Consider the following 26,975-nt stretch of genomic DNA (forward strand, 5'->3'; position numbering starts at 1 on the left):
GAGAGAAATGTATGTTGTAGTTTTGTATTGTGTGGGTGATGGCAGGTTGTGTTAGTGGACAGAGTAGCATTTGCTGTGGGAATGAAGGTGTTTGACTGTAGTAGTTGTGGGGGGTGTGTGTATATGTGTTGTATATAGGGTATTGTGTTGGGTGATGGGGCAATGCAATCTGTCTGTGGTCAGTTTGTGATACATGATTTGGATGCCTTTGTAGAATATGTGTTTGCATGTTGAGGGATGTGTAGGGGCTGAAACCATTCCTGGTCAGTTGAGAATTGGGCAGCATTTCTGGCCCTAGTCCCTAGTCCCTACCTGTCCTGAACAGGCCCAAACAGACAACTGCCCTTGGCCTCTCAGCCCTTGGCTGAGACGCCCTGAGTCCTAGCCTTTTATAGCCCTACTGGCCAATAAGAAGCTGGTCCTAACCCTAGCCAATCCAATTTCAAGCCCTGATTCAACCAACTAATGGGAGACCCAGCCCTAATCACCAATCATAGCCCTATTCCTGACCACCAATCACAGCCCCATCCCTAAAACCAGCAACCAATCAGAATCCCAGCCCTATCCACCAATCACAGCCCTAGAACCAACAGCCAATCAGAATCTCAGCCCTATCCACCAATCACAGCCGTAGAACCAACAGCCAATCAGAATCTCAGCCCTATCCACCAATCACAGCCCTAGAACCAACAGCCAATCAGAATCTCAGCCCTATCCACCAATCACAGCCCTAGAACCAACAGCCAATCAGAATATCAGCCCTATCCACCAATCACAGCCCTGGAACCAACAGGCAATCAGATTCTCAGCCCTATCCACCAATCACAGCCCTGGAACCAACAGGCAATCAGAATCTCAGACCTAGAGCCAACAGCCAATCAATCCCAGCCCTATCCACCAATCATAACTGCAGCCCTGGAGCCAGCAACCAATGAAAGACAGTCTCCCAACAACCTATCACAACAGCATATGCAACAACCAATAGGAGCTTATATAAGGAGCAAGTATGCTGAGCTCTTCTCCTTGACACCTGGACAGACTCACCTATGTACCCATGATGTGGACACAGGAGACAGTCTACTTGCAAAATCAAAATAATCAGACAGTCTGACCAAGTCAAAGAGAGCATCAAAGTGAAAGTCCATAAGAATCTGGAGTTAGGAGTAATTGAGAGCTCGCCCAGTGTTCTTAGTCCACAAACCTCATACAAAGATGGCAAGAGAGAAATTAGTTTCTGTGTGCAATATAGGGGTCTCAACTCTGTCACTAAGACAGATGCAAACCCTATACCCAGAGCAGATGAATTAATTGACAAGTTAGGTGCAGCCAAATACTTAAGTACCTTTGACTTAACTGCAGGGTACTGGCAAATTAGAATGGCACCCGGAGCAACAAAAAAAAGACTGCATTGTCTACACCTTATGGGCATTATCAGTTTACTGTCATGCCCTTTGGCTTAATGAATACCCCTGCCACCTTCCAAAGGTTGGTGAATCAAGTACTTGCTGGCTTGGAGTCTTTTAGAGCAGCCTATCTAAATAATATTGCTGTCTTTAGCTCCAACTGGCAGGATCGCCTGATCCACCTGGAGAAGGTTTTGCAGGCCTTGCAAGCAGGAGGCCTAGCTATTAAAGCATCAAAGTGCCAAACAGGGCAGGACATTGTTGTATTCTTGGGCCACCTGGTAGGTGGACGCCAAGTGCAACCCTTTCAACCCAAGATCCAGACAATTGTGCACTGGGAAGCTCTAAAAACCCAAGTCAGGGTAATTCTTGGCTTGACAGGTTAATACAGGAGGTTTGTGAAGGGGTATGATCCATTGTGACTCCCCTCACAGAACTGACCTCCAAGCAAGTGCCCAAAAAGGTAAACTGGGCTCTTGACAAAAATGTCTTTGGCACCCTTTCTCAAGGCTCCAGATTATTCTAGGCAGTTCTTTGTGTAGAGAGATGCCTCTGAACATGGGATAGGAGCAGTCCTGTCTCAAACCAATAATGATGGCTTTGACTAGCCTGATGCTTTCATTAGCAGGAGGTTACTCCCCAGGAAGCAGCGTTGAAGTGCCATTGAGAGGGAGGCCTTTGCTGTGGTTTGGTCCCTGAAAAAGCTGAGACCATACTTGTTTGGTACTCACTTTACTGTTCAGATGGCTAATGCAAATGAAAGGTGAGAACCCTAAACTTTTGAGGTGATCCATATCCCTACGGGGAATGGACTTTTCAGTGGAACACAGACCTGGGACTGCCCATGCCAATGCAGATGGACTCTCCAGGTTCTTCCAGTTAGATAATGAAGACTCACTTGGGAGAGGGTAGCCTTATTCTTTTTTCATTTGGTGGGGTTGGGGGTTGTATAGGATAGTGCAACTGTTAGCATGGTTACCTCCCACATTTTTGCCTTGATGCCAACTTTGATTGAAAGTGTGCTGGGATCCTGCTAACCAGGCCCCAGCACCAGTGTTTTTTCCTTAAAACTGACCTTTGTTTTCACAATTGGCACACCCCTGGCACACAGTTAAGTCCCTTGTAAAAGGTATCCATGGTACCAAGGGCCCTGTGGCCAGGTAAGGTCCCCAAGGGCTGCAGCATGTATTATGCCACTCTGGGGGACCCCACACCAAGCACATGCACACTGCCTTAGCAGCTTGTAAGTGCTATTGAGGAGAAAATGTAAAGTCAACACCCCTCTGTGCCATGCCCACAAACCACTGCCTGTGGCATAGCAAAGTCACTCCTCTAGCAGGCCTTACAGCCCTAAGGCAGGGTGTACTATACCAGAGGTGAGATCATAGCTGCATAAGCAATATGCCTCTACAGTGTCTAAGTCCATTCTTAGACATTGTGAGTGCAGTGTAGCCATATTGAGTATATGGTCTGGGAGTTTGTCATTACAAACTCAGCAGTTCCATAATGGCGTCACTGAATACTGGGAAGTTTGGGTTCAAATTTCTCACTCAGCACAATAAACCAACACTGATGGCAGTGTGGTATTTATTGAGAAATGCACCCAGAGGACATCTTAGAGATGCCCCCTGAATGTTAGCCAAACTGCTAGTGCAAGACTGATCAGTCTGTGCCAGCCAGCCACTTCCAGACAAGTTTCTGACCACATGGGGTGAGATCATTTGTGCTCTGTGGTCAAAAGCAAAGCCTGTCCTGGGTGGAGGCGCTTCATTGGCTACTGACCCCTGGAACGCCCCTAAATCCTGGAACGCCCCTAAATCCAGGATTTAAGTGCTCCCCTGAGCTGAAGACGTCAGATTCCTGACGACCTGACAAGAAAGAAGGACTGCTAAGCTGAACCCCCAGGAGAGAGAAGAAGGAAGATGCAAACTGACTTGGCCCCAGCCCTACAGGCCTGTCTCCTGCTTCGAAGAACCTGCAACAAGAATGCAATGCGTCCTGCGGGAACAGTGACCTCTGCCAAGCTCCAGAGGACTGCCCTGTAACCCCAAGGACCAAGACTCCTGAGGACAGTGATCCTGTCCAAAAAGAAACCACTCCAAAGGACTCCAGAGCCTCCCCACATATGCAAGCTCCTGAACACTCTGCACCTGACGCCCACAGCCCGTGTCCAGGTGGCCCAACCAGCTAGAGAGGATCCCCAGGTGATTCTGAGCAAGTGCCCACCCTGGGTTGACCTCTCTTGCCCCACACAACGGCACTTGCATTGTGAATCCAGAGGACCTCCCTGACCACGAAAGCTCTGGATGAAGATATCCGACGTCTGAAGGTACACTGCACCTGCAGGCCCCAGGCCTTGGAGAACCCGACCACCATGCAGCAATATTCAGCAGACAGCCGTCCTACTTGTCCAGCCTGTGGTTTTTCCTCTCCGACCCCCTGGACCCAGCCTGAAGCATCTAATTGACCCCTGGGGTCCCCTCATAGAAAAACATTTGGAGCATGACTCTGTTTGCACCCTGCACCCAGCCGCCTCTGTGCTGCTGAGGGTGTGTGTTCGGTGCCTACTTATGGCACCCCCGGTGCTCCTCTAAAACCCCCAGGTCTGCCCTCTGAAGACGCAGGTACTTACCTGCCTGCAGATCTGAAACCGAGTGCCCCTGGTCTCCGTAGGCGCCCATGTTAAGTTTGCCTCAAATTTGACCTCTGCACCTGGCTAGCCCTATGTTGCTGGTGGTGGGTGTTTGGGGTTTACTTGAACTCCAACCTGTGGACTTCCTAACCCCCGTAGACTGAAACTGTAAGTCAAGTAATTACCTGTAAATCGTACTAACTTTTCTTCCCCCAGGAACTGTTTCTGAAAATTGAAGTGTCAACATTTAAAACAGATAATTGCCAATATTTCAAAAAACGTATAACATCGATTTCAAACAAAGTATCATTGATATATGTGTGAATACGAATCTATTGCATTACTTACCTTCAGCTTGAATCTTGTGGTTCTAGAAATAAATTAAGAAAATATATTTTTGCTCTATGAAAACCACTGGTCTGGAGTTGTCATTGAGTGTGTGCTTTTTTTATTGTCTGTGTGTACACAACAAATGCTTTGCACTACCCTCTGATAAGCCTTACCGCTCGACCACACTACCACAAAAGAGAACATTAACATTAGCTCCTTTAGCCTCTGTTAAGCCTCTTGGGAACCCCTGGACTCTGTGCACACTATATCACTATATCTCATTTTGATATAGTGTATACAGAGCCAGCTTCCTACACATACCAATAGCTCCAGCTTTGCCAGAGCAGCTTTAGTTTCCAGACCTGTAGAGAACTTGGAGCCTTTTCTATTGTCTGTTGCAGTGCTGCTCGGATTATGCATCGCGACCTCTGATCCTGCCAGTTCTCAGCCTAGCTCCTCATGAGTTAGATTTTGGTGCCATAGATCTTCTGGTAATCTGATGTCAGAAATTGCTAGCAGTTCACTTCACTTTGAAATCCTGTGGAATGCAATAGAAAATATCTTTAATTTGGGGTACGACCTCAAGATCTAGATTTGTTCTAGATGTCTCCTTATCAATTTTAAAATATTCTCTGCCATTTAACTCCGTTAGGGTTGCATGTTTCGTCGCTTACAGAGCAGTTTGCAGCCATTTCTTGATATCAGAGGTAGTGTGACTGTCAATTACAGTTCTGATCAAGAAAACTTAAGCAGTTCATGAGAGGTGTAATAAGACCTTTCCCACCTGTAGCAAAGATTACCCCAACATGGGAACCTTTATGAAGCCTTCATATGAACCAATTCACCATGTGCCTAGGAAGATACCATTTTTGTTGGTCTAACTTCTGTGAGAACTATCAGTGAGATCCATGCACACTTAAGAATTGTTCTTACAAGATGTAAAAATGTGTTTTTTAGGACTATTCCAAAATGTATTCGAAAATTTGTATTGTTTTTCCACCTAAATTAGTAGACAGTCTCACCTATATTTTTCCCACACTCTTAAGTCTGCAGTAGAGAGATCTTTGCATTCTCTAGATGTCTGTGTATTGTTTATGAACAGTTCTCAGGGCATCCAGATTCTACAAGAGAAATGGTGGCTACACCATCTCTTTTTACCAGAATCTCGCAAATGAAGATTTGTAAAGCAGAGATATTTAGGTCCATGCATGCGTTAGTCATACAGTACCACATTGAAAAGAAGTCCACGATGGAAACGGTTGAACTGGCTGTAAATAGGAATCCATTTGCATACGTGGAGCTTACTACTGCTTTGATAGTTTGTATTCGGGCATGTAAATTTACGAAAGATCCAATGCTAAAGAAATAAAAAGTTTTTACTTTGATTGAGGTTCTTCGTCATTGTTATCTTTCGTAGATTCATTCACATGTGATACTCCCTCTTCTATGAGGCTGACTTCTAAATGCTATCATCACTAATATGCTAGAAACAATATGGCAGTTGGACCCTCTGAAGGCAATAGAGCTGAGTGAGTATTACTCTGATTGTCCAAGGCTGGAGTCAAAAGATGGGTTGGATAGGATGTAGGTAGTCTGTGGCGTTTCCCAATGTTTTATGTCCAGGTATACTACAGAAAAACATTGGTTACCAACGATCTACAGCCTGATGATTGGAAATATTCAAGAATGTGAATCTGTGAAAGACACCATTGCTCTAAACTTGCTGTTAAAGGAAAGTACCTTTCTTCTTCTTTCCAGTCGACAAGAGAGACTTACTGGAAATGTTTAATTCTCGTTATTGCTGCTAAAGTAGGTTCCTGACGCTTCTAAGTCACAAGGTGCACTTGAATTATGGCCTGATATTTTTTACACAATGAAAAAATGCAATGCGTCTCATCTAAAGTTAGATTAATCTACTGTTAAGAATTGGTGAGGAACAGATGGTCAGATTTGTCTTAGTTTATGAAACCATAGAATCTTAAGAAGGAGTGCTTTATTTTTCACATTATTACTTTATATGAGTAAATCTCTATCTCCCTGAAGAATAGAATAAGATGTTCATTCTAACCAAGCATCTAAGACCTTTGGTAGTACTGAAATGTAGGCTGCCTTGTACTTACTGTAATATTTTTTTACCATGTTGGTAGCCACGTGGTGGGATAGAAACCCAGTGAGCACCAGATGTAACAGTTATACGTGTTCATGTGTATTGTAAAAATTAATCTGTTTTAAACCTGTTTCAAATTTCCTGTGCTATCAAGGAGTAATGAGCCCTTGGATGTCCTGAGTAGGGGTTTAGGGATATTTTAAATCTAAAAACAGAAGTAGCTGCTGAGTGCAAACAATACTCACAGGCACAAAGGACGATGTTGGCTCTGCATCTTTAACTTGCTTAACATAGAGTTTTGGGGTAGATTCTGGACTTTTTGGCGATCCACAAAGAATCCCAGGAGAATTCCTGGAAATGTATTTCCGTTGTTTATTTCCTTGAATACTCAAACTGGTGAAACATTACTCATAACAATTTACTTCGGGTGGAACTTGAGTACAGCACGAGGAAATGTCAATTGTATTTTTTCTTTACATTGCTAATAGTTTTACCCGTAGACAAACCACTTCCACTACACCCCCAAGAAACCGGAGGATTTCTTACTCTGGCCTTTTACCGGAGTTTGTTTTAGGTGGGTTTCAGTGATGAGAAACTGCTTGCAAAATGTTTGTGAATACTTAAGGGCAATCAAGGTGTTGGTCTTTTACTCAAATTTCATGACCTTTTACCTGTAAAATCAGACTTCCCATCCCTAACCCCAAATCTAAATCCACAGAAGTGGAAACTCCATTTTGACAGATGTTCCACTATTATTAATGTTCAGTTCTCTTTTAAAATTTCAGTCATCCTGCTTTTATAGATCAGACGTGAAACTTCAAATGACTTTTTTTTTTTGTGACTGTGGTTGCGAATTACTTTTTTTTGTAAATATAATTTAAGGTTGAATCCCCAAAACGTTTTTATGTCATGTTCCTATGTTATGTCATGTTCCTATGTAATTCTGCGGTATGATTTTGTTTATTTTTCTAACTTAATAATTTTGGCTGTTACCTTTACGTTTATACAGTGCTTAACATTTCATTTTTTCTTCTCTGATATACTTTATATGTTTTAAACAGTGAGTTTGGCAAAAACCCTCAGATTGTGAGTTTTGTGGGGAATCGAGTCACAGTGAGGAGAGCTGATGGTTCACTAGTGCATACCAACATATCACCGTATCCTGCTATTCTTCATGAGTATGTTACCAGTTCTAAATGGGAAGAAGCGGTAAGACTCTGCCGGTTTGTAAAGGTAAGTTGAGGAAATATATATAATCGTAATGAACATGAAGATAATTGTGCTCATAATCTTTAATTTTAAATTTGTCCTAGGATTTTCATTACTTCATAACTGCACACTTTATTTAATTTTCTATAACATGTTCGCTTTGTTCTTTAAAAGAGACTGGTTAATTCCTCTAGTGCAAGTAACAGCAGTCACGGACCCCGTTTTTATTACGTGATCCATGAAAAGCCTGCTGATCTTTTAGCTTGCTACCGGATATTTCACCAGGCAAAATCTCCAGGTGACAACCCATTTCAAAATGGGGAATTACTAGGTGAATGAGACCCAGAATGACCATTTCCTCAGTATTTTCTGAGCACGTAATAGGACGGATTTTCACCAGCTCAGAGGCACTGTTGCCCATGGTATTCATAACTACAGGTGTGGGGAAGTACTAGCCCATTTTAAGACTCATGTAATGAAGGCCCTAGTGTGATATGAGTGAGTGATACAGTGAGAGAGAGAATTAAATAAAGAAAAAGAACATACCCAGAGTTAAAGAAAAATAATATGAAATCTTCTTTCACAAAAGTAGCGTTTCTAACAGCAGAAAATATTCCCTGGAGTCAGACTGGATCTGGAGATTTTTTCAGCAGTGTTTCCCATACGCAGGAAGGTTGTGGTATAAAAGCGCCACCCCTGCAGACTGACATCAGTTTCTTTCTTTCCACAACCTTTGATGCAGATCCTGGGCTCTATTAAAAACGTTGTACGTTTTTGGCCTACCCCCAAATTATGCGAACAAGTGCCAGGGAAGATGTGTCTCCTGAAAATAATAAGACTCAGGCCATTAGTTACAGCAAGAAACCGAGGTAAGTCATAGACCCTCATAATGTATGCATATGGTACTTGGGCTCTGGCCACCACTTGAAGTTGCTTGGTAAGAGAGCCCTCATACACTTGAAGACGATCGAGCAGTGGGAGGTGAAGCAGTAGGTTGCTTAGCACAAAAGAGGTCACTTTCGAAACAGAGGTCCTTCCACTCTAAGAAGTGACTTGGCCATTCCTGATCACGGTCATGAGATTGGTTTGGTGCAAAGCTCCATTCGAAGTTTTCCAGAGAGTTGAAGTCGAAAACACACTGTAAGCACAAAAAAGTCACGCAGGATGTCTGGTGAGAAGATACAAGGGTGACACTCACAGGGCTCTGCATCTTCTGACTCTGAGCCAGTCCAGCATTTTGCCAGGCACACCCCAAATATTCTGGCAGCAAGTGGTTGCTGTGAAGGAAGACATGAGGCGCAATTTACAGACACTACCTGCTGCCCCTGGTATGCGTTTTGGGTCCCAAGAAAGTGCATGTGTCTCCAGTTCAATTTCCATTCCACGGGCCCTCCTCAGATGCTGACTGTATCCTCTGGCCCTGTTATCAGGCCCATACTTGAGCGGGTCCACATTTCTACTCCAGCCGCAGGGTCCACACCAGTTAATTCCATGCTGGCACTGCTTGTAACGGATCCAACTGCAGCACCAGAGTTGACTTCAACCAGCGTTGTCCCACACCAGCCCTATATTATGCTGTGAAATAATGAAGCTACAAACAATGGCTGTACAGCCACATCTTCACCCTTGTGTTCTCCTTTCACATCAGTATTCTAGGGGATAAAACCCCTGCTCTGATAAGTTCATTGCATACCTATTTTGCTGCATGACACATTATGATGACAAGGAGGCAGACTATATCCTTCCCTTTCATTACACTAACAAGGGACTTTACTTAGTCTTGCAAAATCCCAGTGGTATACCTTTCCAGAGAGGGTTGCCTTGCCAAAGCTCTCCAGATCTGGCAGGAGACAACTCTGAGCCCTGTGTGGTGACAGACAGGGGCCAACGTGACAGATCAGCATGCCGTTCTCCCCTGCCCACCTGGATGTCACAGTTGTAACAGATGTGTCATTACTGGGTTGGGAAGCCATCTTAAAGATTTGGCTACCAGGTGCCTATTTTTCTCCAGAAGAGAGCCAGATCCACATCAACCTTTTGGAGGTAGGGGCAATCAGTCGGGTCCTGAAAGTTTTGCTACCGCTCATCAAGGCACGTTGTCTCGACCCTCTGCAGGCAAGACCTTTGAATGTGCTTTTGTTTGTTTTGTCGTTGCCCAGCCTGGCTTTCCAGTGGGCACAGTTAAGGGTTATTTGGTGGCCCTTCCAGCCTTTTTATGCATGCCTGATCAACTGCCTCTTTAAATCTCTGGTTGTGATGGTTTTGTGAAGGGCCCGGCATATATGTTCCCTCCAAAGCCATTTGTCTTGCCTCAGTGGGACCTAAATCTAGTTCTTATGTCCCTTGGTGCACGTCATTCAAGTCTATGTACAGATGCTCACTACGGCTTCTGCCAATCAAGACAGTCTTTCTTATCATCCCTGTGTGCGGCATGAGCAAAGTAAAGCAGTCCTTGTGCAACATTTCTTCACCACTTTCTTCCCAGATCGATTTGTGCTGAGTACTTGGGTGTCACAGTGTCCTTTCCTCAGGATCTGCACGTTGCTGAACAAAAGGCCCACCTCCTGGCATCACCAACTCAGAAAGCTATTATAGCACAGAGTTATGATGAAGCCAGTCGGGGGAAGGGAACTGCAAGTAGAGAGATCTGAAAAGAAAAGGTTAGAACAAATATGCACTTACTCATTCATAGCATTATAACTCATCAATAGACTCTTGACTAAAGGTGTCTCTGTGGTATCAGATTGAGACCTCTTTTGAAGTGCGGTCAAAACCCCTTCTTTGAATCATAGAACAAGAACCTTCCTCATGTGGACTGAAGCACTTTGATTGATGTGCCAAGGGCGCTTTACTCACGTAGACTGAAGCGCTTTAATTACCGTGCCAAGGGCGCTTCCTCATGTGGACTGAAGCGCTTTGATTGCCGTGCAAAGGGTGCTTTACTCATGTGGACTAGAGCGCTTTGATTACTGTGCCAAGCTCGCTTTACTCATACAGACTGAAGCACTTTGATTGCCGTGCCAAGGGCACTTTCCTCATGTGGACTGGTGCGCTTTGATTGCTGTGCCAAGGGCGCTTTACTCATACAGACTGAAGCGCTTTGATTGCCGTGCCAAAGGCAATTTCCTCATGTGGACTGAAGCGCATTGATTGCTGTGCCAAAGGCGCTTTACATGTGTGTCCTGAAGCGCTTTGCTCGTTGTGCTAAGGGGCGCTTTACTTCTGTGCTCTGAAGCGCTTTAATCGTCGCCCCAAGGCTGCTTTACTCTGAAAACTGAGAACGCTTTGCTCGTTGTGCTAAGAGGCGCTTTACCTTTTGGAAGTAACAACTCCCTTCAAGATTAGAGTCATCAAGACCTTACCGCTACAAGTACGACCTACTCGTATCTGAATTCACCGTGGAAACAAGGATACCCCGATTTGCCATCCATCTGCCATGCAGGAAATCTGCTCTTCTTCAGAGGAACCTCAATGAGGTCTGACTGCATCAAAGTCTTCAAAATAGTGAGCAACGTGCTTGGGTGTGGCTGGGCTTTATAGGCCTGCCAATCCCAAGATGGCAGCTGCCTCTAAAAACATGGGCATTGTAGTCCCTTCATAGAATAGCACTGATAAGTGCATCTTGTCCACCAATGTCCTGAACCTGTAGCTCTATGAGCTTTGCCACTGGGCAGACGACTCTGATGGTCACCTTTGGCACAAGAGGGGATGACAAGTGGTGCGCTTAAAGCGCCGCAAAGCCGCGCAGCGGAGTTTTGGGCGGGACCTGGACAGCGCACAGCCTTATTCCTGACATTGGGCTACCTTCCTGCCAAAGATGGTATTACCCATTATTGATGGTCAACGATTGCCCTGCTGTCATTCTCTTCTCAAAAGGAGAGGCTCCATTGGTTTAACCCTGGGAGAGGGGTGTCGGTTCAGAATGTCCTTGAGACTGCAGCATTTGCATAGGTGCACATGATCAGGAAACACTACTGCCTTGATAGTCGGGTCTGTCTGGTTTATCATTTTGCCTTCTCAGTCTTGCTAGTCTTAATTGAGTCCACTTCTCAGACAACCTGCCTTTGGGAGGTACTGTTGTAGTATCTGTTCTACAAGCAAATAATCTATTATTAGACATATCCATCAGAAGAGCAATTTACTTACCTTCAGTAATGGTCTTTCTTGAGAATAGTCCCACTTCCATCCACATCCCCATTCCATACAATGTAGTCCTGAACATGATAATAAGGTACCAAGTTAGATTTTGGCTCACTGTCACCTGCAGCTTGTTTGAACTACTTCCCTTCTGAGGACGTGGAAGTAGAAAAATGAAGAAACTGACATCAGCACCCAGGGGTAATGCGTATGTGAGGCTCGCTCAGATACGTCTGGGGCAGTATGAAGTCACAGTGAAGCCATTTATCAAAAACATCCAGTACACAGGCAGCATTTCTGGAAAAAATCTCCAGATTCAGTCTAAAGCCGGGCAGTACCCTAACAATCAAACATAAATATGTGTATATATATATATATATATATATATATATATATATACAGTATATATGTTCAGTGCCATGTGTAGCTGCAGATACACATGCTTTGCATAGGTTCGGCATCAAGTGTTTGCCTCAGAGTGTTACAAGTTGTTTTTCTTCAAAGAAGCTTTTTCGAGTCAAGCGATCAAGTAACTCCTCCTCTCGATGATAGTGTGCATGAATATAGAGTCCTTTGTTTGATTGTTTTCTTTCCGCTGTCGGGTTCGGACGTGTTCTCTCTCGCTCTGGTAGATCTCGGTTCGGTACTATCTGAACTTCTCTATCATTTCTTACAACGTCGGTATCGTTTTCAAATTCGTTTTCTCACTACCCTCAATCCGATTGTAGCTTCAGGATCATTTAAATGCCCTTTCGGGCGCCCGCGCCCTGCTCAGGCCTTCTCTGGCGTACTGCATCACAGGCTCATGGATCGGCCTCCATTTCGATTCTGCCCTCGGTGCCATGCCAAGTTGCCCTACACCGACCAACACTCGGTGTGCAACCTCTGCCTCTCTCCAGATCATAAGGAATAATCTTGGGAGGTTTGCCGATCCTTCCGATCCAAGAAGACTTTACCGGATCGAAGAGCAAGACAGCTAGAGATGGCATCGAAGTCAACAGAACAAACGCCCAACATTTTCGGTGAGGAGCAGGCGCAGACTGCAGTTTCCATTGCAGACTCCGAATCCGACCGTGACTCAGATGGGGACAGCCAAGTTATTCCTGCAGCATAGTACGTGAGTATGCCAGCCCCTTCCCATCACCAAAAACAGCTTAAAAAGTCAGCACAGTAGGCCATGGATCCACCACTTCTTGCCGGCCATAGTCGGACCCAAAAATTACATCTTGATGACCGGCCCTCAGGTTTGGTGTCGAAAAAAGCCAAAATGCACTCCACCACACAGACTGCCACACCTGTTTCGGGATCGAGTCATAAGATGGAAGCTTCACGTTGGAACCAAAACGGCTACATACCACCTCAGAGCCGAAGCATTCAAGCTCCTCTGCGGAGCGGAAGTAACATTAATCTGCTTCAGAGACCACATTTTGAGCCCGTTTAAAGCAGTCTATCACCAAGCTTTCAGAGCATACATTTTTGGGAAATAAACCTGCTCCATCTTCAGAGGAGTCAACAGACATTAGGCCCATTCTTGAGGTCATGGACCATAAACAGAGGAAAATACAAATCCGAAAGGCTACAGGGAAAATTATTGCCTCTCCTTCTCCTATGACCAAGAGGAAACTGTCATTCCAAGAAAGTTTGGAATCTGGAACTTTACCAGTGAAAATATTTAAACACAAGGAGAAGCCAAAGGCAGTGCATCAGCCTTCTCCAACGCATTCGCCTTTCCTTCCTACTTCTACACCAGCTGACACTCCACCACCTTCACCTACACAGTTTTCTGCACAATCTCCTGTCTCCTCACATTGGGGTTATGTGGGTGATAATCCTTAAAATATGAAACCATGTGATATGTTCGATTCTGACCCAATTCCATCTAATGACCCTGATCTGTATCCCACAAGGCCATCGCCACCTGAAGACACCACAGCCTATAATCATGTATTTGCAGAGCAGCCACATACCACAATGTGCAGCTGCACTCTGAGCCTACAGAGGATGATTTCCTAGTCAACACCCTATCCTCTACACATAAGCAGTACCAGTGTTTGCCCATGCTACCAGGCATGTTAAAATATGCTGATAAAATTTTTTGAAGAGCCGGCAAAGGCTATGGTACTAACACCTAGAGTGGATAAGAAATATAAAGCTGCACCATCAGACCCAATTATCACAACAATTGCCTCCTGGTTCCATTGTGGTCAGTGCAGCTAGGAAAAGGGGAAATAGTCAGTCCACAGGGAATTCTCCTCCCCCTGATAAAGAGAGCCGCAAATTCAGTGCAGCAGGCAAAAGAGTGGCAACTCAAGCTGCAAATCAGTGGAGGATTGCCAACTTCCAAGCTCTTTTAACCAGTTATGATAGGGCCCACTGCAACGAAATGCAGGAGTTCCTTCAATATCTCCATACAGAATACCAAAAAAAGGCACAGCATGTAGTGACAGAAGGACAAGCTATTGCCAACAACCAAATTAGATCCGCACTGGACGCAGCTGACACCGCTGCTAGGGGAATTAATACTAGTGTTATGATCAGAAGGCATGCTTGGTTGCGGGCCTCAGGATTCAAACCTGAGATACAGCAAGCGGTCCTTAATATGCCATTCAATAAACACCTACTTTCTGATGGATACAACTACCTGTGGATTCCTCACCTCATGAATACTCCCATGGCGCCAGCATTCTACGGAAATCTTCTTACTAGTCTCTGCACGTCGACGAGGACGTCACTGTCTCGCACGCGACGCCGTCTGACGTCATACAGGCAATAAGAGGTCCTCGACGACGTGCGGACGTCAGTTCCCTTTTTTCCGTGCATTCGAAACGGTTATCTTCGAGGGAGCAACTGTTACTCTTGCGGTTACAGTGTATATCTTGCTGCGTACTCTTTCTCCGTGGAAATAATGTCGCAGAGAAAGTCTGGATTTAAGCCTTGTCGTGAGTGTGGAGGCAAGATGTCGGTGACGGATCCTCATTCCGATTGCCTTTGGTGTTTGAGCTCCGACCACGACGTCTCGACTTGTGATTCATGTCAGCACATGAATCCGAAGGCCCTTAAAGAACGTGAGGCGAAGCTGTTTATGGCCAAGTCAAAGGAGAAGCATCACAAGAAGTCTTCTCCAAAACATCGGCGTCATCGAGACTCCCGGCGCCGTAGAGAATCTCGGCGTCATTCAAGGGAGGCTCGTTCCAGGTCTCCGGATCGGCGCCGAAAGACATGGGAGGTCAGCCCCACGGTGACGCCGCATCCTTCGACGCCGTTGGCCTCTCCGGCGTCACCAACTTCGCCTGGACAGGCGTCGGTGATTGAGGTATTGGAGCCTCAAGTGTTTTCTCCGGCGCAGACGCCGAGGCCGGAGTCGGGGTCGCCTCCGAGACAGGCACCCCAGTATCCGGCTTTTCCCACCCCTGGAGCCGATAGTTCCGCATTCTTGAATGCGATGTATGCCATCTTCCAACAGATGGCTCCAGGGGGTGCTCCGGCTGGGCCTTTGGCCTTTTCTTTGGGTGATCCTGCGCCTCTTCGGCCGGCACCCTTTATGCCCTTTCTCCCGTTTGGGAACGTGGGCTCGGCGCCAGTGTCGGCGCCGGTGGCCGCTCCGGTGGCTTCTGAAGGATTGGCCCCGGGGATTTTCATCCCGTCGACGTCGGGATTTCGGCCTGTGACTCCGGTGGGTCCATCTGCTTCAGCTGCTCTTTCGTCGGCGCCGAAGTTACATGTGGCGCCGGACGCGGCGTCGGTGGCTTCTGAAGATCGGCGCCGATCTTCGACTTCGGCGGAGGCATTGTCGACTCCGCGTATTGAACAACGACTTCATTCGAGGAGACGTGCTCTCCGGGTACTAGAAGAGCAGGAGTACCAACGAGCCCTAGAGGAAGGAGAGCTAGAGGACTCGGGTGATGGGCTGCGTGGACTGGAGTCGGCCAGTGGGCTGGACACTTCCCCTGAGTGGGACCTTTCGTCCCCGGGGGAATATACTGAGGAAGCTGCTTCCTTTCATACAGTGGTACGGAAGGCAGCTAGTTTTTTGGACCTGCCTTTGCCGGTGGTGGAGGCAAAACAAAACCTTTTGACGGAGGTGTTGCATCCGGCCTCAGCCGCGGCGGAGCCTCTGTTACCTTTTAATGACGCTCTGCTGGATCCGGTTTTAGAGGTGTGGAAGAGGCCGGCATCTTCCCCAGCAGTTCACAGAGCCGTGGCCAGGAGGTATCGGACGGCTCCAACTGATCCTGGTTTCCTATCTAGGCACCCTACGCCGGAGAGCTTGGTAGTGCAGGCCTCCTGTTCGTCCAAGTCAGCGCCTGGTTCTTTCCCGACGGTGCCTGGGGACAGAGACTCAAAAAAGCTAGAGGCGCAGTCCAAGAAGATTTTTTCGTCCTGCAGTCTGGCGTTAAAGGCCACTAATGCGACCTGTATCCTGGGGAGGTATATTCATGCTCTGATGGATGACATCTCCTCTTCGTTTACAGAGCTTCCCCAGGGTCTTTTGGATCTTGTCTCTGATGCCCAGGCTGCTGCGACCCAAATTATCCAGACGGGACTGGATACCACCGACTCGGTAGCCAGAGCAATGGGCACAACTGTGGTGGAAAGGAGACAGGCCTGGCTCCGTAACTCGGGCTTTTCGGCAGATGTACAGTCCACATTGTTGGATCTCCCGTTTGATGGGGACAAACTGTTTGGGGCTAAGGCTGATTCGGCCTTGGAACGTTTTAAGGAGAGCAGGGCCACGGCTAAGTCGTTGGGACTCCAAGCTCCTTCTTCCACGGCCTCTTCCAGATTCTTCAGGAGGTTTCGTGGATTTGGGCGTGGCTCTTCCTCCTCTTCCTTTCGGGGAAGATATCAGCAACCTGCCTCTTCCCACCCCTATAGATCTTTTAGGGGGAGGGGTAGGGTCCGCACCAGGGGAGCCTCTCAGCAGCACTCTGCCTCTTCCTCATCCTCTGGCGGGGTGCAGCAGGGGAAGCAGCCTTAGGCTTCCACCATTTCCCACTCACTCCTCTCCTGTAGGGGGAAGATTACAGCATTTTCTCACCAAATGGGAGACTGTTACGTCGGACACTTGGGTTCTCAGTGTTGTGGGAAAAGGCTACACCCTTCCCTTTCGGGAGTTTCCGCCCCTCATCCCGCCCCGCCCTTCGTATTGTTCACAAGAACACCTCCTGTTGCTAGAACAGGAGGTAGAAGTCCTCCTTTTAAAGGGCGCGGTGGAGTTGGTCCCGGAGCAGGAAAGGGGTCAAGGAGTTTACTCAAGGTATTTCCTGATTCCCAAGAAGGATGGTCGTTTGAGACCAATTCTGGACCTGAGGATCTTGAATTGGTTCCTCAAGCAGGAAAAGTTCAAGATGCTGACCCTAGCACAGGTGCTTTTGGCGTTGAACATGGAAGACTGGATGGTGTCTGTCGACTTGCAGGATGCTTACTTTCATATCCCGATACTCAAGTCACACAGGAAGTATCTCCGGTTTGTGGTGGGATCGCAACACTACCAGTTTGCGGTCCTTCCGTTTGGTCTTACTTCAGCACCTCGAGTCTTCACGAAGGTGATGTCGGTGGTTGCGGCAGAGCTCAGAAGGAAGGGGATAGCAGTATTCCCTTACTTGGACGATTGGTTGATCAAAGCCAAGTCCCCGGAGCTTGTGTTGCGTCATCTGCAGTCAACAACCCAGTTGTTGTTCGACCTGGGCTTTTCGGTGAACGAGCCCAAATCTCACCTGGAGCCCTCTCAGCGCCTCCTGTTCATAGGGGCAGTACTGGATACAACATTGGGTCGGGCCTTTCCTCCGCCTCAGCGGATTCAAGATATTCAGGATTTGGTTCCAATGTTTCGAAATGGAGCGGTAGTTCCAGTCCTCAAGGTCCTTCGTCTGCTCGGTCTTTTTGCCTCCTGCATTCTGTTGGTCATGCATGCTCGCTGGCACATGAGGGCTCTTCAGTGGTGCCTCCGAAGGCAGTGGTCTCAACACAGAGGGGATCTAGAGGGTACTGTCAAGATCTCCAGAGATGCTGCTGTGGATTTGAAGTGGTGGATTGCAGGCAACAATCTTTCACAAGGAAAGCCGTTCCAGCAGTCGCCACCAGTGGCCACAGTCATAACGGATGCTTCCACTCTAGGGTGGGGAGCTCATCTGGGGGATCTGGAGATCAAAGGTCTTTGGTCTCCAGAGGAACAGATTTTTCACATCAATCTGTTAGAGTTACGGGCTGTACGTCTGGCTCTCAAGGCCTTCCTCCCTTCCCTTCGTGGTCAGTCGGTACAGGTCCTAACGGACAATACTACCACGATGTGGTACATAAACAAGCAGGGAGGAGTGGGGTCGTACCTTCTCTGCAGAGAAGCTCTTCGACTATGGTCCTGGGCAAAGGACCATCGGATTTGCTTGATAGCAAACCATCTGGCCGGAGTCTTGAACGTGCGTGCGGACAGTCTCAGTCGCCACTTCTCGGCAGACCACGAGTGGCGTCTCCATCCAGATCAAGTCCGTTTAATCTTCCACAAGTGGGGGTTTCCTCGGGTAGATCTGTTCGCCACTCGAGAGAACGCGCATTGTCCGTTGTTCTGCAGCCTTCAGTATCCGATGCAGGAAGCGTTGGGGGACGCGTTTCAAATGACCTGGTGCGGCCAGTTGCTTTACGCGTTTCCTCCCATACCCTTGATTCCTCGAGTATTGAGGAAGATTCGCCAAGACCGGGCTCTAGTAATCTTAATAGCTCCGGATTGGCCAAGGAGGGTGTGGTACTCCGACCTTCTCCAACTCTCAACGTGCCCGCCGCTCCGTCTCCCTTTCAGGGCAGACCTCCTCTCACAGTCGCAGGGGCAGGTTCTACACCCCAACCTCCAGAGTCTGCACCTACATGCCTGGAGATTGAACGGGGCAACCTGAGTTCCTTCTCTCTCCCGCCTGAGGTAGTGGATGTTATATTAGCGGCCAGGCGACACTCCACTAAATCTATCTACGCTAATAGGTGGTCTAAATTTGTTGCGTGGTGTGGAGAGAGGCAGATTGATCCTTTACATGCTCATCTATCGGACGTTTTGTCTTTTGCTCTATCTCTGGCGCAGAAAGGCTGTGCAGTGGCTACCATTAAAGGTTATTTATCGGCCTTGTCAGCCTTCATATGTCTTCCAGACCAACCATCTTTATTTAAATCCCCTATTGTTATCAGATTCTTGAAAGGTCTTCTAAATCAATATCCTCCAAAGCCATTCGTTATGCCGCAATGGGATTTGTCCTTAGTCCTGACTTTCCTTATGGGGTCCCCTTTTGAACCTATGCATTCTTGCCCCTTGAGGTATTTGGTTTTAAAAACAGTCTTCCTGATAGCTATAACATCAGCAAGGAGAGTGAGTGAGTTGCAGGCCTTATCAGTAAAACCCCCTTATACAACTTTTTATGGGGATAAGGTGGTGTTGAGGACCAAGGCTGCTTTCCTCCCGAAGGTTGTTTCACCCTTCCATTTGGCTCAGGCAATTACTTTGTCCACGTTCTATCCTCCGCCTCATCCTTCCAAAGAGGAAGAAAGACTGCACCGTCTGGACCCAAAGAGAGCGTTGAGCTTCTTTATCGATAGAACAAAGGATTTCAGGCTGGAGGATCAGCTGTTTATTGGATACGTGGGCAAGAGGAGAGGAAAGGCAGTCCACAAGAGAACACTATCCAGGTGGGTTGTTCTTTGCATTAAAATATGTTACTCTTTGGCAAAGAAGGATCCTCCTGAGGGCATTAGAGCTCATTCCACCAGAGCTAAGTCGGCCACTTCGGCCTTAGCCAGAGGTGTTCCTGTGGTCGACATCTGCAAGGCCGCAACTTGGTCGTCCCTTCACACTTTTGCAAAACATTACTGTTTAGATTCTGAGGTTAGAAGGGACGGCCATTTTGCACGGTCAGTGCTGCAGGATTTCTTGGTTTGACCATTTAGGCACCCACCGCCGGGCGTGGTACTGCTTTGGGACTCTATTCATGAGGTGAGGAATCCACAGGTAGTTGTATCCATCAGAAGAACGAGTTACTTACCTTCGGTAACGACTTTTCTGGTGGATACATTAGCTACCTGTGGATTCCTCACGGTCCCACCCGCCTCCCCGTTGCCTTTATGGTCTTGCCAAGTAATCCTTGAGTGTGCTCCTCTTGGTCTTTGAGGGTGCAATAGATGTATATATATAATATATTTATATATATGTAGGTATATGTCTATATATCTTTATGTATATACTTGGTGTGTGTATATATTTTAAAAGAGAGAGTTTTATATATATATATATATATATATATATATGTACATAAAAAGATTTACAGTTATTCATACAATGTGGTGTATTTTTACATTATAATGGATGTTGCTTTGTTCTTTCATTGCATTGCCTGGTTGTTCTCATGCACGTAAAAAATGATTGGTACTGACGTCCGCACGTCGTCGAGGACCTCTTATTGCCTGTATGACGTCAGACGGCGTCGCGTGCGAGACAGTGACGTCCTCGTCGACGTGCAGAGACTAGTAAGAAGATTTCCGTAGAATGCTGGCGCCATGGGAGTATTCATGAGGTGAGGAATCCACAGGTAGCTAATGTATCCACCAGAAAAGTCGTTACCGAAGGTAAGTAACTCGTTCATTTGGACCTGAGGTGGATACCACCATTGAAAAATTATAAAAGGATACCGATACAGCAAAGGCAATGGGTGCCATTTCCACAACATCTTTTCGGGGCACTTTTCCTAAGCCCCAATTCAGAGGAGGTTTTAAACCTTAAACATCAAAGGCCTCTACATCACAACAAAAACAGGGACAACAGGTTTATTCCAGGGGGTCTTTCAGGGGTTCCTACAGAGGACGCAATTTCAGAGGTAGGGGCAAATCCACTGCCACAAGAAGTGCCTCCACTTCATCAAAGCAGTGACTTTCCCTGCATCCCCACACACCACACATCTGTAGGAGAAAGACTGCAAAATTTCCACCATCATTGGCAACAAATTACATCAGATCAATGGGTACTGTCAATTATCCACAATGGGTATTGCCTAGAACTCATCTCCACTCCACCAAACATTCCCCCTCGTTCACAAAAGGCTTTCTCCGGAACACATTGTTCTGCTAAAACAAGAGGTAGAATTTCTTCTACTCAAAGGTGCAATAGAGGTACTACCCATCAATCAAAAAGGAACCGGAGTTTATTCTCTATACTTCCTCATACCAAACAAGGATGGCACTCTCCGACCATTCCTCGAGCTCAGACTTCTCAGTCACTGTATTCTCTCAGTGCATTTCCACATGGTCACTCTTCCGGATATCATCCCTTTGTTAGAACAACAAGACTACATTACAGCATTAGATCCAAAAGATGCTTACTTCCATATTCCCATACATTCAGCACACCGCATATACTTGAGGTTTGTGATTGCAGGCAAGCACTACCAATTCAAAGTGCTACCCTTTGGAGTAACAGCAGCACCCAGGGTATTTACTAAATGCCTAGTAGTGGTTGCAGCATACCTCAGAAGACAGTATATACATTTCTTTCCCTATCTGGATGACTGGCTCATAAAAGCCAGCACCATTCAAACCTGTCAACACATACAATACACAATCAATACCCTACACAGTATAGGGTTCATAATCAATTACCAGAAGTCTCACCTTCAGCCAGCGCACATACAACCATATCTGGGGGCAATTCTGAACACTCAGTCAGCATTAGCCTACCCAAACCCACAAAGGATTTAAGCACTCCATATTCTCATATCTCAGCTACAATACAAACTTACACAGTAAGGTTTATCATGAAACTGTTGGGAATTATGGCATCCTGCATATCAATAGTGCCCAATGCATGTCTAAACATGAGACCCCAGCAACAGTGTATTTCACAACAGTGGTCTCAGGCACAGGGTCAACTTCACGATCTAGTGTTGTTGGACCGCCAGACTTACAACTCTCTGCAATGGTGGCATCACACCAACTTATCAAAAGGGCAGCCATTTCAGAACCCTGTGCCACAGACCATAATCACAACAGATGCATCAATGACAGGTTGGGGAGCCCATTTCAACAATCTTACAATACAGGGCGAATGGGACTAAATTCAGCAGACTTACCACATAAACCACTTGGAATTGCTGGCAGTGTACTTAGCACTCAAAACATTCCAGCCACAGATGCCACACAGGACAGACAACATGACAACAATGTATTATCTGCAGAAACAGGGGGGACACACTCATCTCAATTGTCCCTTCTAGCACAGACAATTTGTAAATGGGCAATTCACAATCACATTCAACTATTAGCAGAGTATATCCCAGGGATACACAACCAACTAGCAGACCTCTTAGGCAAGACGCAGCAACAAATACACAAATGGGAGATTCTCCCACAAGTATTTCAACAGTACTTTCACATGTGGGGAACACCAAACATAGACCTCTTCGCAACAAGCGAAAACACAACATGGCCAAACTTCGCATCCATGTAGCCACACCCTCGATCCAAGGGCAATGCTCTATGGATCATTTAGTCATGGATATTTGCTTACGCTTTTCCCACTCTCCCACTAATTCCGTTTCTGGTAAACAAAATCCTTCACACTTCCCTGACTATAATACTCATAGCTCCGACATGGGCATGTCAACACTGGTTCACAACACTGGTGTATCTATCTGTAGTACCACATCACAAGCTCCCCAACAGACAAGACTTGTTGACTCAAAACAAAGGTCAAATCCGGCATCCCAATCCCTGTATGCTCAACCTGGCGATTTGGCTCTTGAGGAATTTGGATATTTAAAACTTCCATGAGAATGTATGGACATTCTAAAGGAAGCACATAAACCTACAACCAGGCAGTGCTATGCTGCTAAATGGAAACATTTTGTATATTACTGTCAACCCGAAAACATTGATCCCCTTAAAGCATTGTCACAGGATATTGTATGCTATTTGCTTTACTTACAAAAAGCAAATCTTGCATTTTCATCTATTAAAATGCATTTAACAGCAATATCAGCCTACCTCCAAAACAGACAGTATACCACTCTCTTTAGAATTCCTGTCATAAAAGCTTATATGGAAGGCCTTAAAATAGTTATTACACCAAGAACTCCACCTGCTGCAGCCTGGAATCTTAACATTGTGCTCAAAAGGCTTATGGGTCCACCATTTGAACCCATGCATTCTTGCTCACTTCAGTTTCTCTCATGGAAAGTTGCTTTCCTGGTAGCAATTACTTCCTTAAGGAGGAAGTGAAATTCAAGCATTCACTTTAGAAGAACCCTTCTTTAAAATTCACAATCCCAAAATAGTAGTTAGAATAAATCAAAAATTTCTACCCAAAGTGGTCTCGCCATTTCACATCAGTCAGTGTAATTGCCAGTCTTCTTTCCACAGCTAGATTCAGTTGCTGAAAGAGCTCTCCTCACTCTTGATCTCAAAAGAGCTCTTATGTATTATATAGACAGCACAAAAGATTTTAGAAAACCTAAACAACTTTTTGTGGCTTTTCAACAGCCTCATAAAGGTAATCCCATTTCCAAACAAGGCTTAGCCAGATGGATTGTAAAGTGTATTCAAACTTGCATCTTATAGCTAAAAGGCAACTATTAATAACTCCTAAAGCACATTCTACTGGAAAGAAAGGACCTTTAGTGGCATTCTTAGGAAATATACCACTGGCAGACATATGCAAAGCAGCCACATGGTTTACACCACACACATTTACTAAACACTACTATGTGGATGTGCTATCCCGCCAACAAGCAAATGTTGGTCACGCAGTGCTTAAAACACTATTTCAAACTACTCCAACTCCTACAGCCTAGCCACCGCTTATTTTAGGAGGGACTGCTTTTCAGTCCATGTAAAGCATGTGTATCTGCAGCTACACAGGGCATTGAACGGAAAATGTCACTTACCCAGTGTACATCTGTTCGTGGCATGTAGTGCCGCAGATTCACATGCGCCCTCCCTCCTCCCCGGAAGCCTGTAGTCGTTGTGGTACTTTCTTATGTAAATATATATATATACATCTCATGGACATCTTCTTTACTTACTATATATATATATATCTATATATAAAAGCTTCTTTGAAGAAAAACAAATTGTAACACTCCGAGCCCAACACTAGATGGCGAACTTATGCAAAGCATGTGACTGCAGCATGTCACGAACAGATGTACACTGGGTAAGTGACATTTTATATATAAACAAACATAGTTAATTTGTATAGAAAGCTCCCCTTAAATAGAGGCTCACCTTAATGAGACACATGTCTTAACACCGCTTATCCTACAGCTGCCTCCTGCAGGCAGGAATGCTGCGTAAATGTGTGAGTATTCTTCTGAGTTGCAGCACGGCAAAAAAGAGCAGCTGAGATGGAAACTGCTCTTATTGAGTGTGGTTTGGCTTTGACTATTAGTGGTTTTACCCGCCTTTGTATGACTATAGTGGATTACTGCGCAAATCCCTCTTGCGATCGTGGTCTTGGTAACTGCATGTTCTTGACGTGCTTGGCTATATGATGTAAAGAGTTGATCAGATTTGCGTATGTCCTTGATACTATGCAAATAGAATTGAATACATCTCTTGAGATCCAGAGTGTGAAGCGATTGTTCCGCTGGAGTAGCCGGATTGGGGAAGAAAGCGTGAAGAATGATTGGTTCATTCAGAAAGGATGTGGATATGTTCTTGAATAGATGGTCCATTGCCATTAAGGCCTGTCGTAGTGATACATACTGCTATTTTATGGTACTGTGGGACTCCCACTTCAACAACAGGGAATGATCCAAGCGTATGAATCTATTAAAGATCCCAATAGTGGATAAATGCAGTTACAGGTAAGTAACTCATTTTCGTATTATTTAGTGGACATCACACACGTGGCGGATTTCCTGACGGCCTTATTACAAGTTCATTAGAATATAATGTACTTGCAATAAGGCTGGCTGGTTAACTATCATGTTTGTGACGGAATGCCCATCCTTCAAACTCTAAATCAGGCCCTTATTCTTTTGTGTTGATTTCCATAGTTATTATGTTAATGTTGCACGAAATTGTAAATGTGAGACCTAATATTTCTGTGAATAAGACACATACAGATTATTGCTTGCACATAGATCCCCAGTATGTGTGTTAATGTATGTTTTCATTTTTGGACAGTGTGGCGGCAGATGGTAACTTATGTGTCTCTCATACAGATTAGTCTGTCTCACCCCACACAGCAGCATGCACACACAAATCGTCTGTCAGTGTATGAACTAGGATTTGAGCAGTTCCTTTATTAATTGTCACAGGCCTAATTTCATAGACATATGAACCTTACCTGTGCATAACATTCTGAGCCCCTCAGTGGCCTGGAAAGCCTTACTTGTTCTCCTATGCATGCACGCACAAGTCACAAAGTTTTTTCGTTGACTTAGTTAACTTACTCCTAAATTTGCAAGAGTGAGTCACTCCTGACTAATAGCTGTCGAAATCTGTGTGAATATGGCCCACAGACCCTAAAACAACATACCTTAATAATACAGTGCACTAAATGGATTAAAGGGTGAGTCACAAAGACAAAAATGTTCTGTTTCTGAATTTCATCTTAGCTATGTCTATTGTTTAATATTACAATATTGTAAAGTAAAACTATGATATCATATATTTCTACAATCCAGGCATATGCCATTTTAAAACAGTGGGCAATTTGATTGATTGATTTAATAACTTTATTTGAATACCAAAAGAATCCATAAAAGTACAAACATGCACAATAAAATACATACAAATTATAATTAATTAAAAACAATCATGAAGACAGATGGCTAAAATCAAATGCTGTAAACAGCCATGCAGGCAGCCAAACAGTACTGATTTCATCAGACTTAATCAGTGTTTGTGGATCTCCGAGATCGCACTGCTGCACTGGAGAACACCTTTACATAGGCAACTACCTCGTCATCGCTGAGCTGTAAAAAAGTATTAAGGGCTACCTGAGGTTATTAATGTTGTGCTTTTTTACAAGGGGAATCAAAAAGTGCAGAGAGTACATAAAATAATATCTACAAAAGAATGTAAAGTGTGTCATTGTTTGCCTGGACTTCCCATCACAAGGACAGGGCATAAAATCAAGATTGACATTAAAACCCAGTGAAAAATACAGCAGGTGCCTTATCGTGCCATCCCTATAGCGAAACAACTAGCTCTGCTTCAATTGGCCCATTGGTCTAATCATATACCCCGCGGCCCGGCCATCCAAAATTCAAATGGGTGGCCACGTTGGACTTCCCCCTATCTATGGTCATTCTTTTGGAGTCTACCAGGTTAAACAAGGCCAACTGCAGCTTTTTTTTTATTGGTGTTAGGATTACCCTCAGGGTCTGTAAAGACATGGTGTAAGCCAACCTTACGCAGGCTGGATTCCACACTAGTGATATCTCTTGTGAGGCTCACTTCCTTATGTTTCCACACTGCCAACCATAATATGGGTGGACAGGCTCCGATATAATCTTCAATGTATGGGATACCCAATTCCCTGTGACAAATCAGAAGTGAAGATGAAATGGGGCCCAGTAGAACCTTTCTCTAGAACCTATTTTATTTGTCTAGCTTGTGTGTTCCGTAAGTTGCTGATGGTATGTACTGCGTTTCATAAGTGTGCCCATAGGCTGTGGCAAAATAAATAAAGTGCTAGTTGCCTTCGCTAACGCAGCACTGCAATGGGCAGTATGTGCCACCAAGAATCAGCAAAGGTTAGACCTATGTAAGGGAAAGTGCTATTGCGTTTCGAGCTGCTGTTGCCTACTGTTACTGCGGACAATCGATATTTCTTTGGGCGGCAAGCCATAATATATGATTTAACAATGTGTGCAGATCTAATTCGCCCATAAGACCCACAAAACCATGGACTAAAAGACGCAATGCTCTTGGGGTCTGGACCATTAATACAGCATCGTCCTAGTACAGGAGTGAGGGTAGCAAAGAGCCTTTAATGTTTGGGGCATTGGAGGTTATGTTTGTTTAAAAAGAATGAAGCTTATTAATATATAAAATGAATAAAAGTGGGGCTAAAACACATCTTTGCCTCACACCCCGAAGGACTCCTATTTCTTTTGTGATCTCGCCATCTGAATATATTCTTACTCTGTCCTTTATATCCGTGTGCAAGTAAGCTAAAATGTGC

At 45.4% G+C, this 26,975-nt stretch overlaps 1 protein-coding gene across 3 annotated transcripts in view; it reads left to right on the forward strand.

The window, feature by feature from the left end:
• IFT80 (intraflagellar transport 80) overlaps nt 1–26,975 on the forward strand; it is a 543,739-nt gene that overhangs the window by 486,984 nt on the left and 29,780 nt on the right. For all 3 annotated transcript variants that reach the window (XM_069213254.1, XM_069213255.1, XM_069213256.1), the window contains exon 16: nt 7,534–7,705. In XM_069213254.1, the coding sequence (XP_069069355.1) occupies nt 7,534–7,705 (172 nt within the window). The remainder of the gene's footprint in view (nt 1–7,533; nt 7,706–26,975) is intronic.

The sequence above is a fragment of the Pleurodeles waltl genome, chromosome 11 (genome assembly GCF_031143425.1).
Source record: "Pleurodeles waltl isolate 20211129_DDA chromosome 11, aPleWal1.hap1.20221129, whole genome shotgun sequence".
Lineage (NCBI taxonomy): Eukaryota > Metazoa > Chordata > Amphibia > Caudata > Salamandridae > Pleurodeles > Pleurodeles waltl.